This window comes from Ahaetulla prasina, chromosome 6, assembly GCF_028640845.1.
Source record: "Ahaetulla prasina isolate Xishuangbanna chromosome 6, ASM2864084v1, whole genome shotgun sequence".
Lineage (NCBI taxonomy): Eukaryota > Metazoa > Chordata > Lepidosauria > Squamata > Colubridae > Ahaetulla > Ahaetulla prasina.
In genome coordinates, this window is record NC_080544.1 from 22,062,964 (window position 1) to 22,078,641 (window position 15,678).

The window sequence follows — 15,678 nt, forward strand, 5'->3', positions numbered from 1 at the left end:
ATAAAATCATCCGCTACAATGTCCTTCCTGTCGAAGACTACTTCAGCTTCAACCACAACAATACACGAGCACACAATAGATTTAAACTTAAAGTGAACCACTTCAATCTTGGTTGTAGAAAATATGACTTCTGTAACAGAGTTGTTAATGCCTGGAATGCACTACCTGACTCCATGGTCTCATCCCAAAATCCCCAAACCTTTTACCTTAGACTGTCTACTGTTGACCTCACCCCATTCCTAAGAGGTCTGTAAGGGGCGTGTATAAGAGCACCAGTGTGCCTACTGTTCCTGTCCCTTTGGTTGTATTCAATTCAATATTATATTAATTCAATATTATATTAATATTGAATATTGAATATTCAATTTGTGTGGTTATTTCATGCTTATACTTGTATATATATTGTTGTGTTTGACAAAATAAATAAATTAAATAAATTTTTAAAAAATACCAAGGTATCAATAGGAGTAACAGAGTCTATTACCGTATATTAGAGTCTTGGTGCCATTGATATCAGATATTGCCCCAACCAACTGTCCTTGGTTTGTTGTAATTAATACATGAGCTTTCTTCTGGCAGTAAGAGATTAAACCATCTCATCAGTTCTAGCAACAATGGCAGCATTTTATTACTCTTTACAGGAAAAGCAAAAATATAACCCTTCTTCACGCTACTACAGTAGAGGCTTTCCTTTCAATATTGTACCAAAGTGTAAGTAATTTGGATAGGACTCTTATTATAATTGACGCAACAACTTCATGATGACCTAGGTCAATGATGGCAAACCTGGAGCACCTGCATGTGCGCATGTTTTGTGCGCGCAAGCGCTCATCAGAGATATAACCCAGAAGAGGAGCTGCCCAGGAAGCATGCGTGCGCTGGGAAATGAACTTCCGGTTTCCAGAGTGCACGCGCACTCAACAATCGGCTGGCTGATGCACATGCGCACACCAGAAAACAGAAGACCAGCTCTTCAGTTTCCGGCACTGCCACATGAATGAAGGCCTGCTGATTGTTGCGCATGCACGCCAGAAACCCGGAAGAAGAATGGGCGGGGCCGTGCGCGCCAGGCAGCATGGCTCTGTGTGCCGCTTTGGTCAGGCGTGCCATAGGTTCGTCATCACTGCCCTAGGTCTTAGTTTTGTTTCAGAGGAACTATGCAACTAGTTTAGTCCAAACAAAGGGTTAAAATATAATCCAATTGTTCTCCTAGTAACACTCTTCTCTTTTTTCCCCCCTCAGACTAGCTTTAGATGTACCCTTTGTAAACTCGTTGTAGTCATGATGGCAAAGATTGTTCAAGACAATTCTACAGATGTAAGTACTGTACTCTAGGCTCGGGAACTGTAATACCTAAAGGTGTTAGATGAGGGAAGTGGGGGGGGGGAGACACAGTTATCGATTTATAAATGAAGGAATGGTTTTTAAGAAATTTGAAAGAAATGTTCTGTGCTGTATTCTAATTTAGACATCAGACTAAGCCATAAAGTGGCTTGTTTAGTGTCACTTAAAGCAATGTAGCTTATAAATAATCATTTAGTTAGTGTAATATGTGAACTAGGCCATTATGACCTAACCAGCAAATAGTAATCAAGGTAAACATGGCTTAAACATTACTATGAACATCTCAGGATCTTTTTATGCAGGGGTGAAATGTAAAATTTGTTACTACCGGTTCTGTGGGCATGGCTTGGTGGGGGGAATGTAACTGGGTGGGCGTGGCCAACTTTTTTTTTTTTACTTTTAAAAGCATTTTAAAATGCTTTTAAAAGCCTGTGATGATCAGGCAACTCAGCTCTGATCGCCTCTGATCACCAGAGGAAAAAATGCTTTGAAAAGGTTCTGACAATCCCAGCTGAGCCGTGCAATCATCAGAGGCTTTTTTTTTTTTACTTTTAAAGGCATTTTTTCGGCTGAAGAAAAAATACTTTTAAAAGTAAAAAAAAAAGCCTCTGATGATCGCACGGCTCAGCTGGGGTGGGGTGGGGGGCAGGCATTTTTGCTACCAGTTCTTCGAACCACCCACCTCCATCGCTACCGGATCAGGCGATCCGGTCTGAACCGGGAGCATTTCACCCCTGCTTTTATGGCACTAAACTAGCTTTATTCAAAGTGAGTTTTTCATTCTTACCCCACACACCCCAATTCTGTTTTCAAAGATTGCTGCAGCCATTGGGAAAATTATAAAGAATCTGAAACAGAACAGAACAAAACAAAACAAAGCAAAGCAAAGCAAAGCAAAGCAAAACTATTTATGTCCTTCTTTATATCTTTCCCTTTCCTAGGAAAAACTTGCTAATTTTTTTGAGAGGGGATGCCAGTATCTTCCCTTCCAGGACTGGTCAGTCAAATGCAAGAAGATGGTGGACACAGGAGTGATCATTCTTACAGAGCTTGGTAAACAAGTTCAGGTAAATTATTTTTGGAACTATTATGGGAGTTGGTTGGTGCTGATGCTTCTTGCTGCGACTTTTGATGGAGACCAGATTCAAGTCAACCATTTTCTGAGGGTTGATTTCATTATTTACTCTGCAATCAGCATGATTGCTGGCTACTCTGAAACTAGCATGATTGGACAAAGATATCTCTAATCAACTGAAAGACAAAAAAGGACAAGTATAAAAAGTGGAAAGAGGGACACATAACTAAGGCAGACTATCAACAAGTAGCCCAAATCTGCAAAGATGAAATCTGGAAAGCAAAGGCTCAGAATGAACAGAGACTTGCAACAAAAGCCAAAGGTAATAAATAACAAGACAAAAATCAAGGAAACAGTGAATCTACTATGGAGAGAAGATGGCAAGGAAATAACAGGCAGTAGAGAGAAAGCAAAGTTGCTTAACTCATTCTTTGCATCAGTCCTGCAAAAAGAAATCATAGCCCAACCTACCAAATACAAAACTGTAGAACACAGACTAGAAATAAAAATTAAAATAAGCAAGAAAATGGTAAGAGGACATCTGTCTGTTTTTGATAAATAGAAATCACTGGGATTTGATGGATTACATTCCAGAGTTCTGAAGGAGCTGGCAGATGTTATCTCAGAACCATTGAACCATATTTTTGGTTATCTGGTCCAACCCCCTGCTCAAGCAGGAGACCATTTCAGACAAGTGGCTATCCAGTCTCTTCTTGAAAACCTCCAGTGATGGAGTACCTACAACTTCTGAAGGCAAGCTGCTTAATTGTTCTCACTATTAGGAACTTTCTCCTTAGTTCTAGGTTCCTTCTCTTCTTGATTAGTTTCCATCCAATGTTTCTTGTCTTGCCTTCTAGTGCTTCTGCTATGAGTGACTCAATAACCTCTAGAGCAGGGGTCTCCAACCTTGGCAACTTTAAGACTTGTGGATGTCAACTCCCAGAATTCCTCAGCCAGCAAAGCAAAGCTGGCTGAGGAATTCTGGGAGTTGAAGCCCACAAGTCTTAAAGCTGCCAAGGTTGGAGACCCCGTTCTAGAGGACTAGAGTTTGTGTTCTCTTGGTAGGGGTTATGATATCCAGGAACGTATGACCTGTTGAAGGACTGAGATCACAAGTCACAACAAATTCCAGACTCACGATTTTCAAGAACTTTGCCTATTTCCTAAGACTGTTAATAAAAAATCTGAACGGTGATCCATCTAACAACTGAATGTCGCTATCTTTATTCATTTCAAAATATGATTCTGTTTCATGGTTGTGTATTTTACCCTTAGATGTCCTCCAACTTGAACAGTTCATAGCAGGGGTCTCCAACCTTGGCAATTTTAAGACTTGTGGACTTCAACTCCCAGAATTCTGGGACTTAAAGTTGCCAAGGTTGGAGACCCTGGTTCATAGGATTATTTCAGTTGCATGTTTTAGTTATTTAAAAAGATGACCTCTTTTTTTATAGAAATATTGAAAACATCCTCATATTTGACCGGTGTGAGTGTGTTTAAGTAAGAGTTGATTGTTTTGAGCAAAATAAACGTTTCATTAAAATTTGAAAATTCTGCAGTCAAGTTTGGAGATAATTTTTTTTTCCCCAAAAAGCATTTGAAAGTCATCGAAACCACCTCCCTTTCATATCTGATCTGATGAAACTGGTTTTGCAGGCTTTTGAAGTACTGCAAAAGCCTACAAAACCTATTTGACCAGCGACACCCACATAATTAGCATACACAATGTACCAAGTAAGAATGATATCAGACTAGCTTTAATATTATTATTTTTTTGCGGGGGAATGTTCTATCTCCATTCTCTCTCCATTCACCTTTGGGGGAATTCCAGTGAGGACATGATGAGCTAGATGTCCCTGAAGAAGTGGGGAAGACATGTCGGAAGAGATAGAGGGCTGGAAGGTGGATCTCGGGAGAAAACGAGAGATTGGGAGATTGCCTACATGTACTCCTTGTGAAGAAGGCTTCAGGAACCCTGGTTTTTGCTGCTGGCTGGTGAGCCAACAAGTGACTTGGAGTCTATAGATTTCAAGTAAGCTCACAGACATAATGTAGCCCAGAGGTCTTCAAACTTGGCAACTTTAAGACTTGTGGACTTCAACTCTCAGAATTCTCCAGCCAGCATAGCTGGCTGGAGAATTCTGGGAGTTGAAGTCCACAAATCTTAAAGCTTCCAAATTTGAAGACATCTGATGTAGCCTATATAACCCTGGTAGCGAACCTATGGCAGGTGTGCCAGAGGTGGCACACAGAGCCCACTCTGTGGACATGTGCGTCGGTGCCCCAGCCCAGCTCCGTTGCGTTTCTTGCCGTCGTTTGCAGGGAAACAAAAGTGTGAGAGACTAAAAAAAAATTACACGAAACAGCATTCCGCCTTCATTGAGGTACATTATCTGTTGCTGCTCCCATGCCTGCCCCCTACTCTCACAGAGCCTCGTGCAGTCAAATTTAGTGTGGATCCACATTGCGAACCTTTGTCGGCTCGGCTCAGCAAAAAAGAAAAAAAAAAGCATCCAATCAGTTGCTTTTCCTGCAGAGCTGCCTATGTTGGGATGGCCCGCCTCCCTGCTGGCCATCTGGTCTTCGGTGTGCTGCTCCTGGATTTGTTGACCTCCAGACATCAGATTCCCACCACCCAGCACCAGTTCAGGGGTTCCTTCCCCTGCCCCGGGGATGGGGGAGAGAGGGAGGGAGAGAGGGGAGGATGTTGCCTATTTTAAGGGTGAAATGTGTCCCTGAAAGTCCTGAAAGTAGTTTTGCCATTTTGCTCATCAACTCATTAAGAGATGGGAAAGAGAGAGAGAGAAACATAGAGAGATAGAGAGAGAGAGGCACAGAGAGGGAGGGAGGGAAAGAAAGAGAAAGAAACACACAGAGAGGGGCACAGAGAGAGAGAGAGAGGGAGAGAAAGCGAGAGAAACAGAGAGAGACAGGCACAGAGAGAGAGGGAGAGAAACAGAGAGAGAGAGAAACAGAGACAGAAAGAGGCACAGAGAGAGAGAGGGAGGGAAAGAGAGAGAGCGGCACAGAGAGAGGGGGAGGGAAAGAGAGAGAGAGAGAGAGAGAGAGAGAAACAGAGAGACAGAGAAAGAGACACAGAGAGATAGAGGCACAGAGAGAGGGGGAGGGAAAGAGAGAGAGAGAGAAAGAAACAGAGAGAGACAGAGAGAGAGAGGCACAGAGAGGGAGGGAGGGAAAAAGAGAGAGAGAAACACACAGAGAGAGGCACAGAGAGAGAGAGAGAGGGAGGGAAAGCGAGAGAAACAGAGAGAGACAGGCACAGAGAGAGAGGGAGAGAAACAGAGAGAGAGAGAAACAGAGACAGAAAGAGGCACAGAGAGAGAGAGGGAGGGAAAGAGAGAGAGAGGCACAGAGAGAGGGGGAGGGAAAGAGAGAGAGAGAGAGAGAAACAGAGAGACAGAGAAAGAGACACAGAGAGAGAGAGGCACAGAGAGAGAGGGAGGGAAAGAGAGAGAGAGAGAGAGAAACAGAAAGACAGAGAAAGAGACAGAGAGAGAGAGAGGCACAGAGAGAGAGGGAGGAAAGAGAGAGAGGCACAGAGAGGGAGGAAAGAGAGAGAGAGAGAGAGAAACAGAGAGACAGAGAAAGAGACACAGAGAGAGAGAGGCACAGAGAGAGAGGGAGGGAAAGAGAGAGAGAGAGAGAAACAGAAAGACAGAGAAAGAGACACAGAGAGAGAGAGGCACAGAGAGAGAGGGAGGGAAAGAAAGAGAGAGAAACAGAGAGGGAGGGAGAGGGAGGAAAAGAGAGAGAGAGAAACAGAGTGACAGAGAAAGAGACAGACAGAGAGAGGGGGGAGGGAAGTAAAGAGAGAGAAACAGAGAGAGAGAGGAAAGAGAGAGAGAGACACACACACACAGAGTGGGGAGGGAAAGAGAGAAATGATATTACAAAAGTTTTTCTTTTTTATTGTTGCTTAAATGTAATATTTCAAAAGCAGAAAAAAATAAAGGGGCATAAAAGTGCATTAATCACATTTTTCTTAGAACAATTAGCTGAACGCTGCCTTGTATATCATTATTTTAGGTAGTAAAACCTCAGTATTCAGGTTAAATTGCCGTGTTGGCACTTTGCGATAAATAAGTGGGTTTTGGCTTGGAGTTTGGGCACTTGGTCTCTAAAAGATTCGCCATCACTGCTATATAAAGTTAATCTGAGCCTCCTTTCTTAATTGTTTTTGGAATTGTTTCTTTTACTGCTTTTGAAGTTTTAAGCATCTTTGGAACGGCAAATGTTTGGCCTTCGCTGGCTGAGTTTCCTTCTATCCTTAGCAAAAGATGTTTTAAATATGAGTTTAAGGATTTAGAAAATGTTTTTGGGGAAACAACTGGCAAACAGTGATTAGCGTGTTATTTCTGGAAAGTTATAAGTGGGTTAAGAGTCTAGATAGATTTGAAATGAGATTTTGAAATTGATTATAAATATCCAGCCCATGGGAAACAGCTGGTTTTTCTGAATTTGAAAAATAGTTATAATAAGATGAGACTTTGAAGGCTGGACACTAGAAGGAACCAGAATGAATTATAACAAAAGGAGAAGAACACTTAAATTTATTAACACAGAATGAATTAAAGTACTTTAACACTGAATATATTGAAAGATATTTGTGACCAATGGAGTCAGAAGCTAATTTTAAGAATATCTGCCATTTTAATTAGACTGCAGGTTAATGATGTTAAGGAACAAATTCTACTGGTCAAGGCTGAAATTGATTTGAATGTGTATTTAAAAATGAGGTTCTAAGCATGATTTGGAAAAAGGTAATATTCTGAATATCAACTGGTATCATAAAAGGGACACATAAATAATAAATCAGAAGAGTGACTAAGATAACTTTCCTACATTGAATTTTGAGTTCTCGGAGATATATATATATATATATATATATATATATATATATATATATATATATATATATATATATATATATATATATATTTGCATTTATATTCCGCCCTTCTCCGAAGACTCAGGGCGGCTTACACTATTTAACATAACATAACATCAGAGTTGGAAGGGACCTTGGAGGCCTTCTAGTCCAACCCCCTGCCCAGGCAGGAAACCCTACACCATCTCAGTCAGATGGTTATCCAACATTTTCTTAAAAATTTCCAGTGTTGGAGCACTGAATTTGAAGGGATTAAAGAGCACAAGTGTTAGAAATAATAATAAAAAAAGAATCAAAAGTTGGTTTATTGGATCAAGGTTAAAATAGGGATCTCTCATAACTCTTAATGGACTTTTGCTAACCAGGACTGAATGACCAGGTGTTAAAAGTTTTATTTATAGCTATGAGATGAGATATGGGAACTTAGTTGTTACATTTTAGGAACTATTAAGTTATTAAAATTGTTTATAATTGTGACAAAGGAGAAGTTACTTCTTTATATATTTCTTTGCTTTTTCTTTTCTTATTTTTTCCTATTTTTATTTTTTCTTTTCTGCACATTCTTTTTTTTTTTTACCTTTTAAAGTGTGTATTTAAGCTTTCATCTTAGCTAAATAGTACTTATTTGGTCCATAAACCAAAAGTGGTTTTTTGTTTGTTTGTTTGTTTTTGTTTTGGAGAAATGAACAAGATTTCTATAAATAAGACTCTTAAACTTTGAGCTGGTGTTTTCCAGTTTCTCTATTTCAAAGAAAAGGGAAGGCCCTTTTGTGAAACCGTTTCTCTCTTTGGCTTTTTCTAGGATAGACCTGAAATTGTGTGTGACGCTTTTCTACTCTGCAATCAGCTAAATAGCTCTGCGGAAGCCCTGAATTTTCAGAACCAGCCAAAATCAGAAGAATGGCCTGAAATAACAGACTTTCCTGAAATATTGTCTCCCTTCATGGCTAATGTGCCTCTTCTCTTCAATTCTCAAGATAAACCCCAAACAGAGCCTTGGGTGAGGAAATAGCTGGGATCATTGGTCCCCTCCAGTCAAACACCCAACCAGGGTCCTGACAGGACAGAAAGATCTCAGAGTAATGGCTGGGGTCTTGCCACTCCAACTTAAGACGCTTGGGATACCTTAACTCAGTGATGCCGAACCTTTTCGGCACCAAGTGCCTAAACCAGAACGCATGTGCATGGGCACACTGGCCAGCTGGTCTTTGGGTTTCCGGCACTCATATGAGTGCTGACCAGGTGGTCTTCATGGGCGCCAGAGCGCTGGAAAATGGCTCAAAAATGCCCCCCAAAACAGTAAAAAAAACAAGCTGTTTTCCAAAAAAAGGCCCAAAAAATGGCGTGAAAAACAGTAAAAAAACAGGCCGTTTTCCAAAAGCAACCCAAAAAATGCCCCCAAAAACAGTAAAAAACCAGGCTGTTTTCCAAAAATGGCCCCAAAAATGTTCTGAAAATGGCCTGGGGTTTTTTGCCTTTTTTCGGGCCATTTTCAGGCTATTTTCTGGCGCTCCGGCACCCACAAAGACCAGCACCAGAAACCAGAAGAGCAGCTGCCGACAGCGTGCGTGCCCACAGAGAAAGCTCTCTGTACCACCTCTGGCATGCATGCCCTAGGTTTGCCACCACGGCCTTAACCAAACTTCATTTGACTTCTAAGGGCTGGCTCCTTCAGACAAAGTTCTCTGAGACTTTTATATAAAGGTAAAAAGGCTTCAATTCAACATCCTCTATTATCAGTCTATCTAATCTCCAAAATGAGTACAGATGTAGGCACGAGCTATTTGCAGGAATTAGTTTCCCTCAGCCTGGCGCCAGCCAGATAAAATGGGCAACTCCTCTGGTAGCTGAGAATTTGGGGGAAGTATCAGATTAGGAATTATTCATGTATACTTTTATTTGTTTCTTGTGGGAGTTTCAGCAGCCCACATAAGTGGATGGGAGACATCATTTTGGGAGCCTGTGTGGGGTGGAGCTCACACTCAAGGTGGACATTATTTCTACTATCTGGTAAAATTATTCATCCCAACTCAACTGTGTTTATGGAGGTGTTATTGTATTCACCCCATTCTACAGCAACTTCCTGTATGAGATAAACTTTGGCCACAGAAATTAGTAGGTACCTTAATCCTGTGTTCTCTCCCCTGTTATCTTTAGTTCTGGCAGAGTAATGTGGATCCGTGTCATGAATGCAAGGTGGTGGCTGTTGAAATACATGAAATCTTGAAAAACAGCCCCTCCCTTATCCAGACTTTGCAGGACTACGCCAGGCAGAAGTGTGAAAGTTTGGGAACCCACATGGCGTATGAGGTAAGTCACTTAGCATCTCCCTTAATAATAGGGGAAACGTAACTTGGTAACAATGGATGAGGAGCATCTCAGTGAGGAACCCAGAATGGAATGAGCTGCTCACCCATAATTTATTGATTATTACGGCATGGGTTTTCATCTTTGAGGATTATTCACGTCGTTATTGTTTTTTGATATCAATTTCTTTAGTGCAAGAAATACGTCCCTGAATATGCACATGCTTTTGTGCAATTCCTCATGCAACTCTTGGTAAGTTGATTGCATCTTCATGTCTTTTGCGAGCAAAAATAGCATGGTTAAGGTCCAATTTATAGTTGGTAGCGATTTTATCCTAAAGTACAATTAAAAATATAAAAATGAACACAAACTGGAAAAGGAATAACAAGGAAAAAAAAACCACAAGTGCTGAAAGTAAAAAAAAAAAAAAATAGAAAAAGAAAGAAGAAAGAATATAGTACAGAAAAAAAATCTAAAGAAATTACTTCCCCTTTCATCCCAAATAATATAAATAATTTTAGCAATTTATGCCCTTCTCTTAAAGGGAGCCCTAACGAGCTCCCTTTTCGCTGGTGGAGGGTTGTAGGAGGCTGCGGCAGCCGAAAACGGAGCTCAGGAGCCTGTTTTCACTGACAGAAGCACCGTAGGTCAATCCTTTGCTGTTTCCAGGGTGGCCCCGTGGGTCAGATCTAAGTACTCCGGGGGCTGGGATACTTAGATCTGACCAGATACTCAATCTAGGGAGGTATGTTATCTGGACAGTCACTTGCCTGAAATTGTATAGAGCAGGGGGACTCCAACCTTGGTCCCTTTAAAACTTTAAAACTTGTGGACTTCAACTCCCAGAGTTCCTCAGCCAGCTTTTGACTCTGGGAGTTGAAGTCCACAAGTCTTAAAGGGACCAAGGTTGGAGACCCCTGGTATGGAGCAGTGGTGAAATGTAAATTTTTTACTACTGGTTCTGTGGGCATGGCTTAGTGGTGGTGGGTAATGTGACTGTGTGGGCGTGGCCAACTTTTTTTTTTTACTTTTAAAAGCATTTTTTCTACAACCTCTTCGGCCGAAGAGGTTGTAGAAAAAATGCTTTTAAAAGCCTCTGACGATCCCAGCTGAGCTGCACAATCATCAGAAGCTTTTTTTAAACTTTTAAAAGCATTTTTTTGGCCAAAGAAAAATGCTTTTAAAAGTAAAAAAAACAAACCAACCAACCTCTGATGATCAAATGGCTCAGCTGGGCAGGGGGAGGGGGGCAGGGATTTTAGCTACTGGTTCTCCGAACCACCTGCCGCTATCGCTACTGGATCAGACTATCCAATCCGAACCGGGAGCATTTTACCCCTGGTATAGAGTCTCCTGCTTAAGCAGGGGGTTGGGCTAGAAGACCTCCAAGGTCCCTTCCAGCTCTATTCTGATTGATTGAACTTTTAACCTAAATGACACAACCAAGATTGCTACCTATTTTTGAGTGCTACAAGAGGAAAACTAATGCCAGAACCATTGATGTTACAATGCATACATCAGGAGATTTAAGAAACTGGTTGCTGCGCAATAGAATATACGGTCTTTGAAAAACAAGGCACAGCAAAACTGTGGTTAAGTGAGCAATCATTTGGGATTACTTTACCAATATTACAACATTTAGTTTTGTATCTTCCTTATCATATTTATCTAGAAAAGTGGCATTAAGGCTTCTCTCTTTGATCCTGAAGTCTTTTATCTTCTACTATTTGGTCTATAAATAATGAGAACCTCCTTCAAAATGATTGAAGATGGATTGTGATAGGTTGTTCTAACCACAATGACGTAATCTTTAAAGGAAGAACAGTGTAGGCCGGTTTCAGATGGGGGTTAGGAATGCCAGATTTGGTTCAGTGGACTTTTATTCTGAAGCAGTTGCGTAATGGGGACTAGTCAAAGGTGTCTAATTTCTGAATCAAAAGGCAAAGCAATTTAATTTTAATTAATTTAATTTTTTAATTTTTTGCATTTATATCCCGCCCTTCTCCGAAGACTCAGGGCGGCTTACACTATGTCAAGGAATAGTCTTCATCCATTTGTATATTATATACAAAGTCAACTTATTGCCCCCAACAATCTGGGTCCTCATTTTACCTACCTTATAAAGGATGGAAGGCTGAGTCAACCTTGGGCCTGGTGGGACTTGAACCTGCAGTAATTGCAAGCAACTGCTGTTAATAACAGACTGTCTTAGCAGTCTGAGCCACTCAAGGACATGTCCATTTCACTCAAAGCAATGTCCATTTCATCACCCCATTTGTAGCAGATAGTGGGAGTGTGGTTAAATCTCATTTCAAGAATGGTGGAGGGCTATAACAAAGTCCACTTTACCTGTAGACCACCAGAGTGATGTCCTGAAGCAAATACTCAGAAAGTAGAAGACCAGATTAGGGATAATTTTGGTCAGCAGTTACAACCTTCTCCTCCTCCTGAAGGACAACCTCTACTGTGCCTCACACTGCCTCATGGTTGGCTGGGCTGGGCTTCATGGTGATCAAAAATACCATTATGATGCCCATGTGATCCTTCATTAGTAGATGAAGGCAATTTGTATCTGAGGGAGGGTTGAAGCCTCTGATCATCTCATCTTTCTTTTCCAGACATATCTTTTTAATTTTCTGTTCTGGTGGCAGAACATGAAAATAATCTGAGAGAATAATCTGATGGAGTAAGGAAGATACCTGGTTAATAGATGGCATTTTTGCTCAGTCAGTAGAATTTAAGTTTTGAATATTTGTCTTATTGTCTTTTCTTTTCTTTTTTCTCTTCCCCCCGTTCGTTTGACCACAGGATGCGGTACGTATGCTTTTCCATTTCTAGCTTTTTTCATGTCGAAGCTTTTTGTGTTAAACAATGGCAAACAGTTTTGTCTGACTGAAAAGAACTTGGGGTTTTGGAGGGAAAAAGGAAGTACAGTTGGCCATACTTCCTCTTAGTGGTCTCCAATAGGAAAGTAAAAAAGGAAGCCTTCGCAAGCTTCATATGTTAACAGTCTGAACACTGGGGCAGTTTACAGAAAAAAAATTGAAGACCCAGAGTTATTAAAAAAGAGACCAGAGTTAACCCACTGAATGGGGAGCTTGCCTTTCCTAGAAATAGGGATTTTTACTGATAATGCTGGATTCTCTTACCTCCCAGTTACTTAAAAGCCCCCAAAAGCTTTGCACAGTTTAATTTTTATCATTTTAAGAAAAGCTTGTTCTGACCTAGGCGTCCCCAGCAGCATGAAGCCGAGTCCTCATCCCAATCAACCCCTTTTATTTAATTTACAGTGAATTCCTCTCCAGCAAAGTCTTTCCTCTCCCGCAGTCTTTCAAGATAGTTCACAGTTACTGACCTTTATCAGGCTTGGAGAGTGGCCAGGCTGATATCTTTCAGACGCTGCAATACTTGGCAAGAATGCAGTATTTATTTATTTATTTATTTATTATTCACACTTTTATACCGCCCTATCTCCCTAGGGACTCAGGGCGGTTTACAGCCATATAAAAACATATATATATACAGAGTAAAACATTAATTTAAAAAACTTATTACATAGGCCGAATATTTAAAATAGAGATATAAATAATAAAACCCCATTTAAAACCAGATTTAAAATTTAAACATTTAAAAATTTAAAAATTCTAGTCCAGTCCTGCGCAGATAAATAGATGTGTCTTAAGCTCGCGGTGGAAGGTTCGAATGTCAGGAAGTTGGCGAAGTCCTGGGGGAAGCTCGTTCCAGAGGGTGGGAGCCCCCACAGAAAAGGCCCTTCCCCTGGGTGTCGCCAGTCGGCACTGCCTGGCCGACGGCACCCTGAGGAGTCCCTCTCTGTGAGAGCGCACGGGTCGGTGAGAGGCATTCGGTGGCAGCAGACGGTCCCGTAATGGACCAATTGTCTCCTGCAAACTCCACTTCCCTTTCACTCCTCTTTTATTCCCTCTGGGAGGGGCCATTCATCATCCACCTGTGGCCTTACTCCCAAGTCGCCAGTTGTTCTTTAGCTGTTCCCTTCATCTGGCAACTTTGCGCATGCGCACACTGGGAACAGGCTCCAGCTGTTCGTCTGCCTCACTAATGTCTGACTCTGAAAGCAGCTGATAGCTGGCATACGGCCCTGGCTCCCTCTCTGCCTCTGACGCAGAGCCCTCATCAGAGCCTTCCCCAGACTCCAGGACTGGCCCATGTTCCTCCCCAACTTCCTCACTGTCTGAATCTGCTACCAGATACACTGGCGGGCCACAACAAAACTGTCCACAGGTCAACCTCTTCCCGTCCGTACAATTTCAGCAGGTAGGAAGACTACCAACAGGTGTGGTCATGTGATATATATGAGTGAAACCAAGATTTTCAGGTCTTTCTTCATATATATATATATATATATATATACTTCTGTCAGCAAGTTCTGAAGTTTTAAAAATTATACTTTGAACAATGTACTGAAGCCAATTACCTAAACCTTGTAAAATGTAGCTAGCGCCTTGATTAGGATTGCTCACCTTCATTATGACTATAACCTGTTTAGTTAATTTGGAATTTAGTGCCTTGTACAAACCCACATGGTGATCGCCACGTTATGCGAATCGAGCCTATGTTCAGCTTTTTCCAATATCACAGAATCATAGATTATAAGATTGCAAGAGATCCTGGAAATCATCTTATCTCACTGCCTGTCCAGTGCGGGAATCCAGTAATACTGCTAACCTAACAGAGTGATGCGGTGGCTCAGTGGCTAAGACGCTGAACTTGTTGATCGAAAAGTCGGCAGTTCAGTGGTTCGGATCCCTAGTGCCCCATAACAGTGTGAGCTCCCGTTAACTTGTCCCAGCTTCTGCCAACCTAGCAGTTTGAAAGCACGTAAAAAGTGCAAGTAGAAAAATAGGGACCACCATTGGTGGGAAAGTAACAGCATTCCGTGTGCCTTTGGCGTTTAGTCATGTCGGCCACATGACCATGGAGACGTCTTTGGACAGCGCTGGCTCTTCGGCTTTGAAAAGGAGATGAGCACCACCCCCTAGAGTCAGGAATGACTAGCACATATGTGTGAGGGGAACTTTTACCTTTACCTTTAAGAGATAGTCATCTAGCATTTGTTTAAACCCTTCCAACAAAAATTTATTTCCTGTTGCATAAGCAACAGTTTTTGTAGTCTTTACTGAAATGACAGGAAATTTTTGTTAGACAGAACCTTAAGAGTCTTTGGTCTGCAGGTTGAGATAATAGGGGGTTTAGGGTTGCAAAAATCTTGTTTCAGTTAGAGTTCATGCCACTGTAAGGAGACTATTCCCTACATTAAAGGAGTAAAATGTGGGATCGTTGCAGTTTTCTATCTCTTGAAGGGATGCATGTAAAATTGCATATATGCTAATATCATACAATCTTGTCTTAATGTCTGAATATCACAGCCAAGTACCAAAAGTAGCAAGTGAAAAATCTCAATATGGTTACTATGCAATGCTATGGCATTCATAAAAACGAAACATTAGCTTCTAATGGAACATTTTATTCTTCTAGCCACCAATGGGAATTTGCGGTAAAATTGGATTCTGTAACGCTACAAAATCAGAGCCTTTCTATCCATTGAAACCAATGGAGTACCTTTCAGACTTGTATGGAGCAATAGTTAAGGTATGTATGTATGTATATATGTATGTATATAAAGACAGGATCTGCAGAAGGACAGTGGCAGTGGTGGGATTCAGCCAGTTCGCACCACTTCGGGAGAACCGGTTGTTAACTTTCTGAGCAGTTTGGCGAACTGGTTTTTGGAAGAAATCATTAGGCCAGAGAACCGGTTGTTAAATTACTTGAATCCCACCACTGGAAAGAGGCTAATAACATTGTCCAAGCAAGCCATTGGAGAATTGGTATTGCTGAGATTTGCTCAAAACCAAAACAACTAGAACATGAAATGTGTCCTTGAATAAAATTGAGAAGGCATTTCATGGGGAGCAAAATAAACCTTGCGCTTAAGAGCATAAAAGAAGAAACAACTAAGACGTTCAATAGAAGATCAGGAAAAGAAAAATCCCAGAGACCTAAG

The 15,678-nt window shown here is 41.3% G+C and overlaps 1 protein-coding gene across 1 annotated transcript in view; it reads left to right on the top strand.

Annotated features, from left to right (window-relative positions):
• Positions 1 to 15,678, top strand: part of LOC131200793 (prosaposin-like) — a 63,973-nt gene that overhangs the window by 36,975 nt on the left and 11,320 nt on the right. The window contains exons 3-8 of the mRNA XM_058188050.1: positions 1,243 to 1,317; positions 2,286 to 2,411; positions 8,131 to 8,328; positions 9,486 to 9,638; positions 9,828 to 9,887; positions 15,150 to 15,263. Of these exons, the coding sequence (XP_058044033.1) occupies positions 1,243 to 1,317; positions 2,286 to 2,411; positions 8,131 to 8,328; positions 9,486 to 9,638; positions 9,828 to 9,887; positions 15,150 to 15,263 (726 nt within the window). The remainder of the gene's footprint in view (positions 1 to 1,242; positions 1,318 to 2,285; positions 2,412 to 8,130; positions 8,329 to 9,485; positions 9,639 to 9,827; positions 9,888 to 15,149; positions 15,264 to 15,678) is intronic.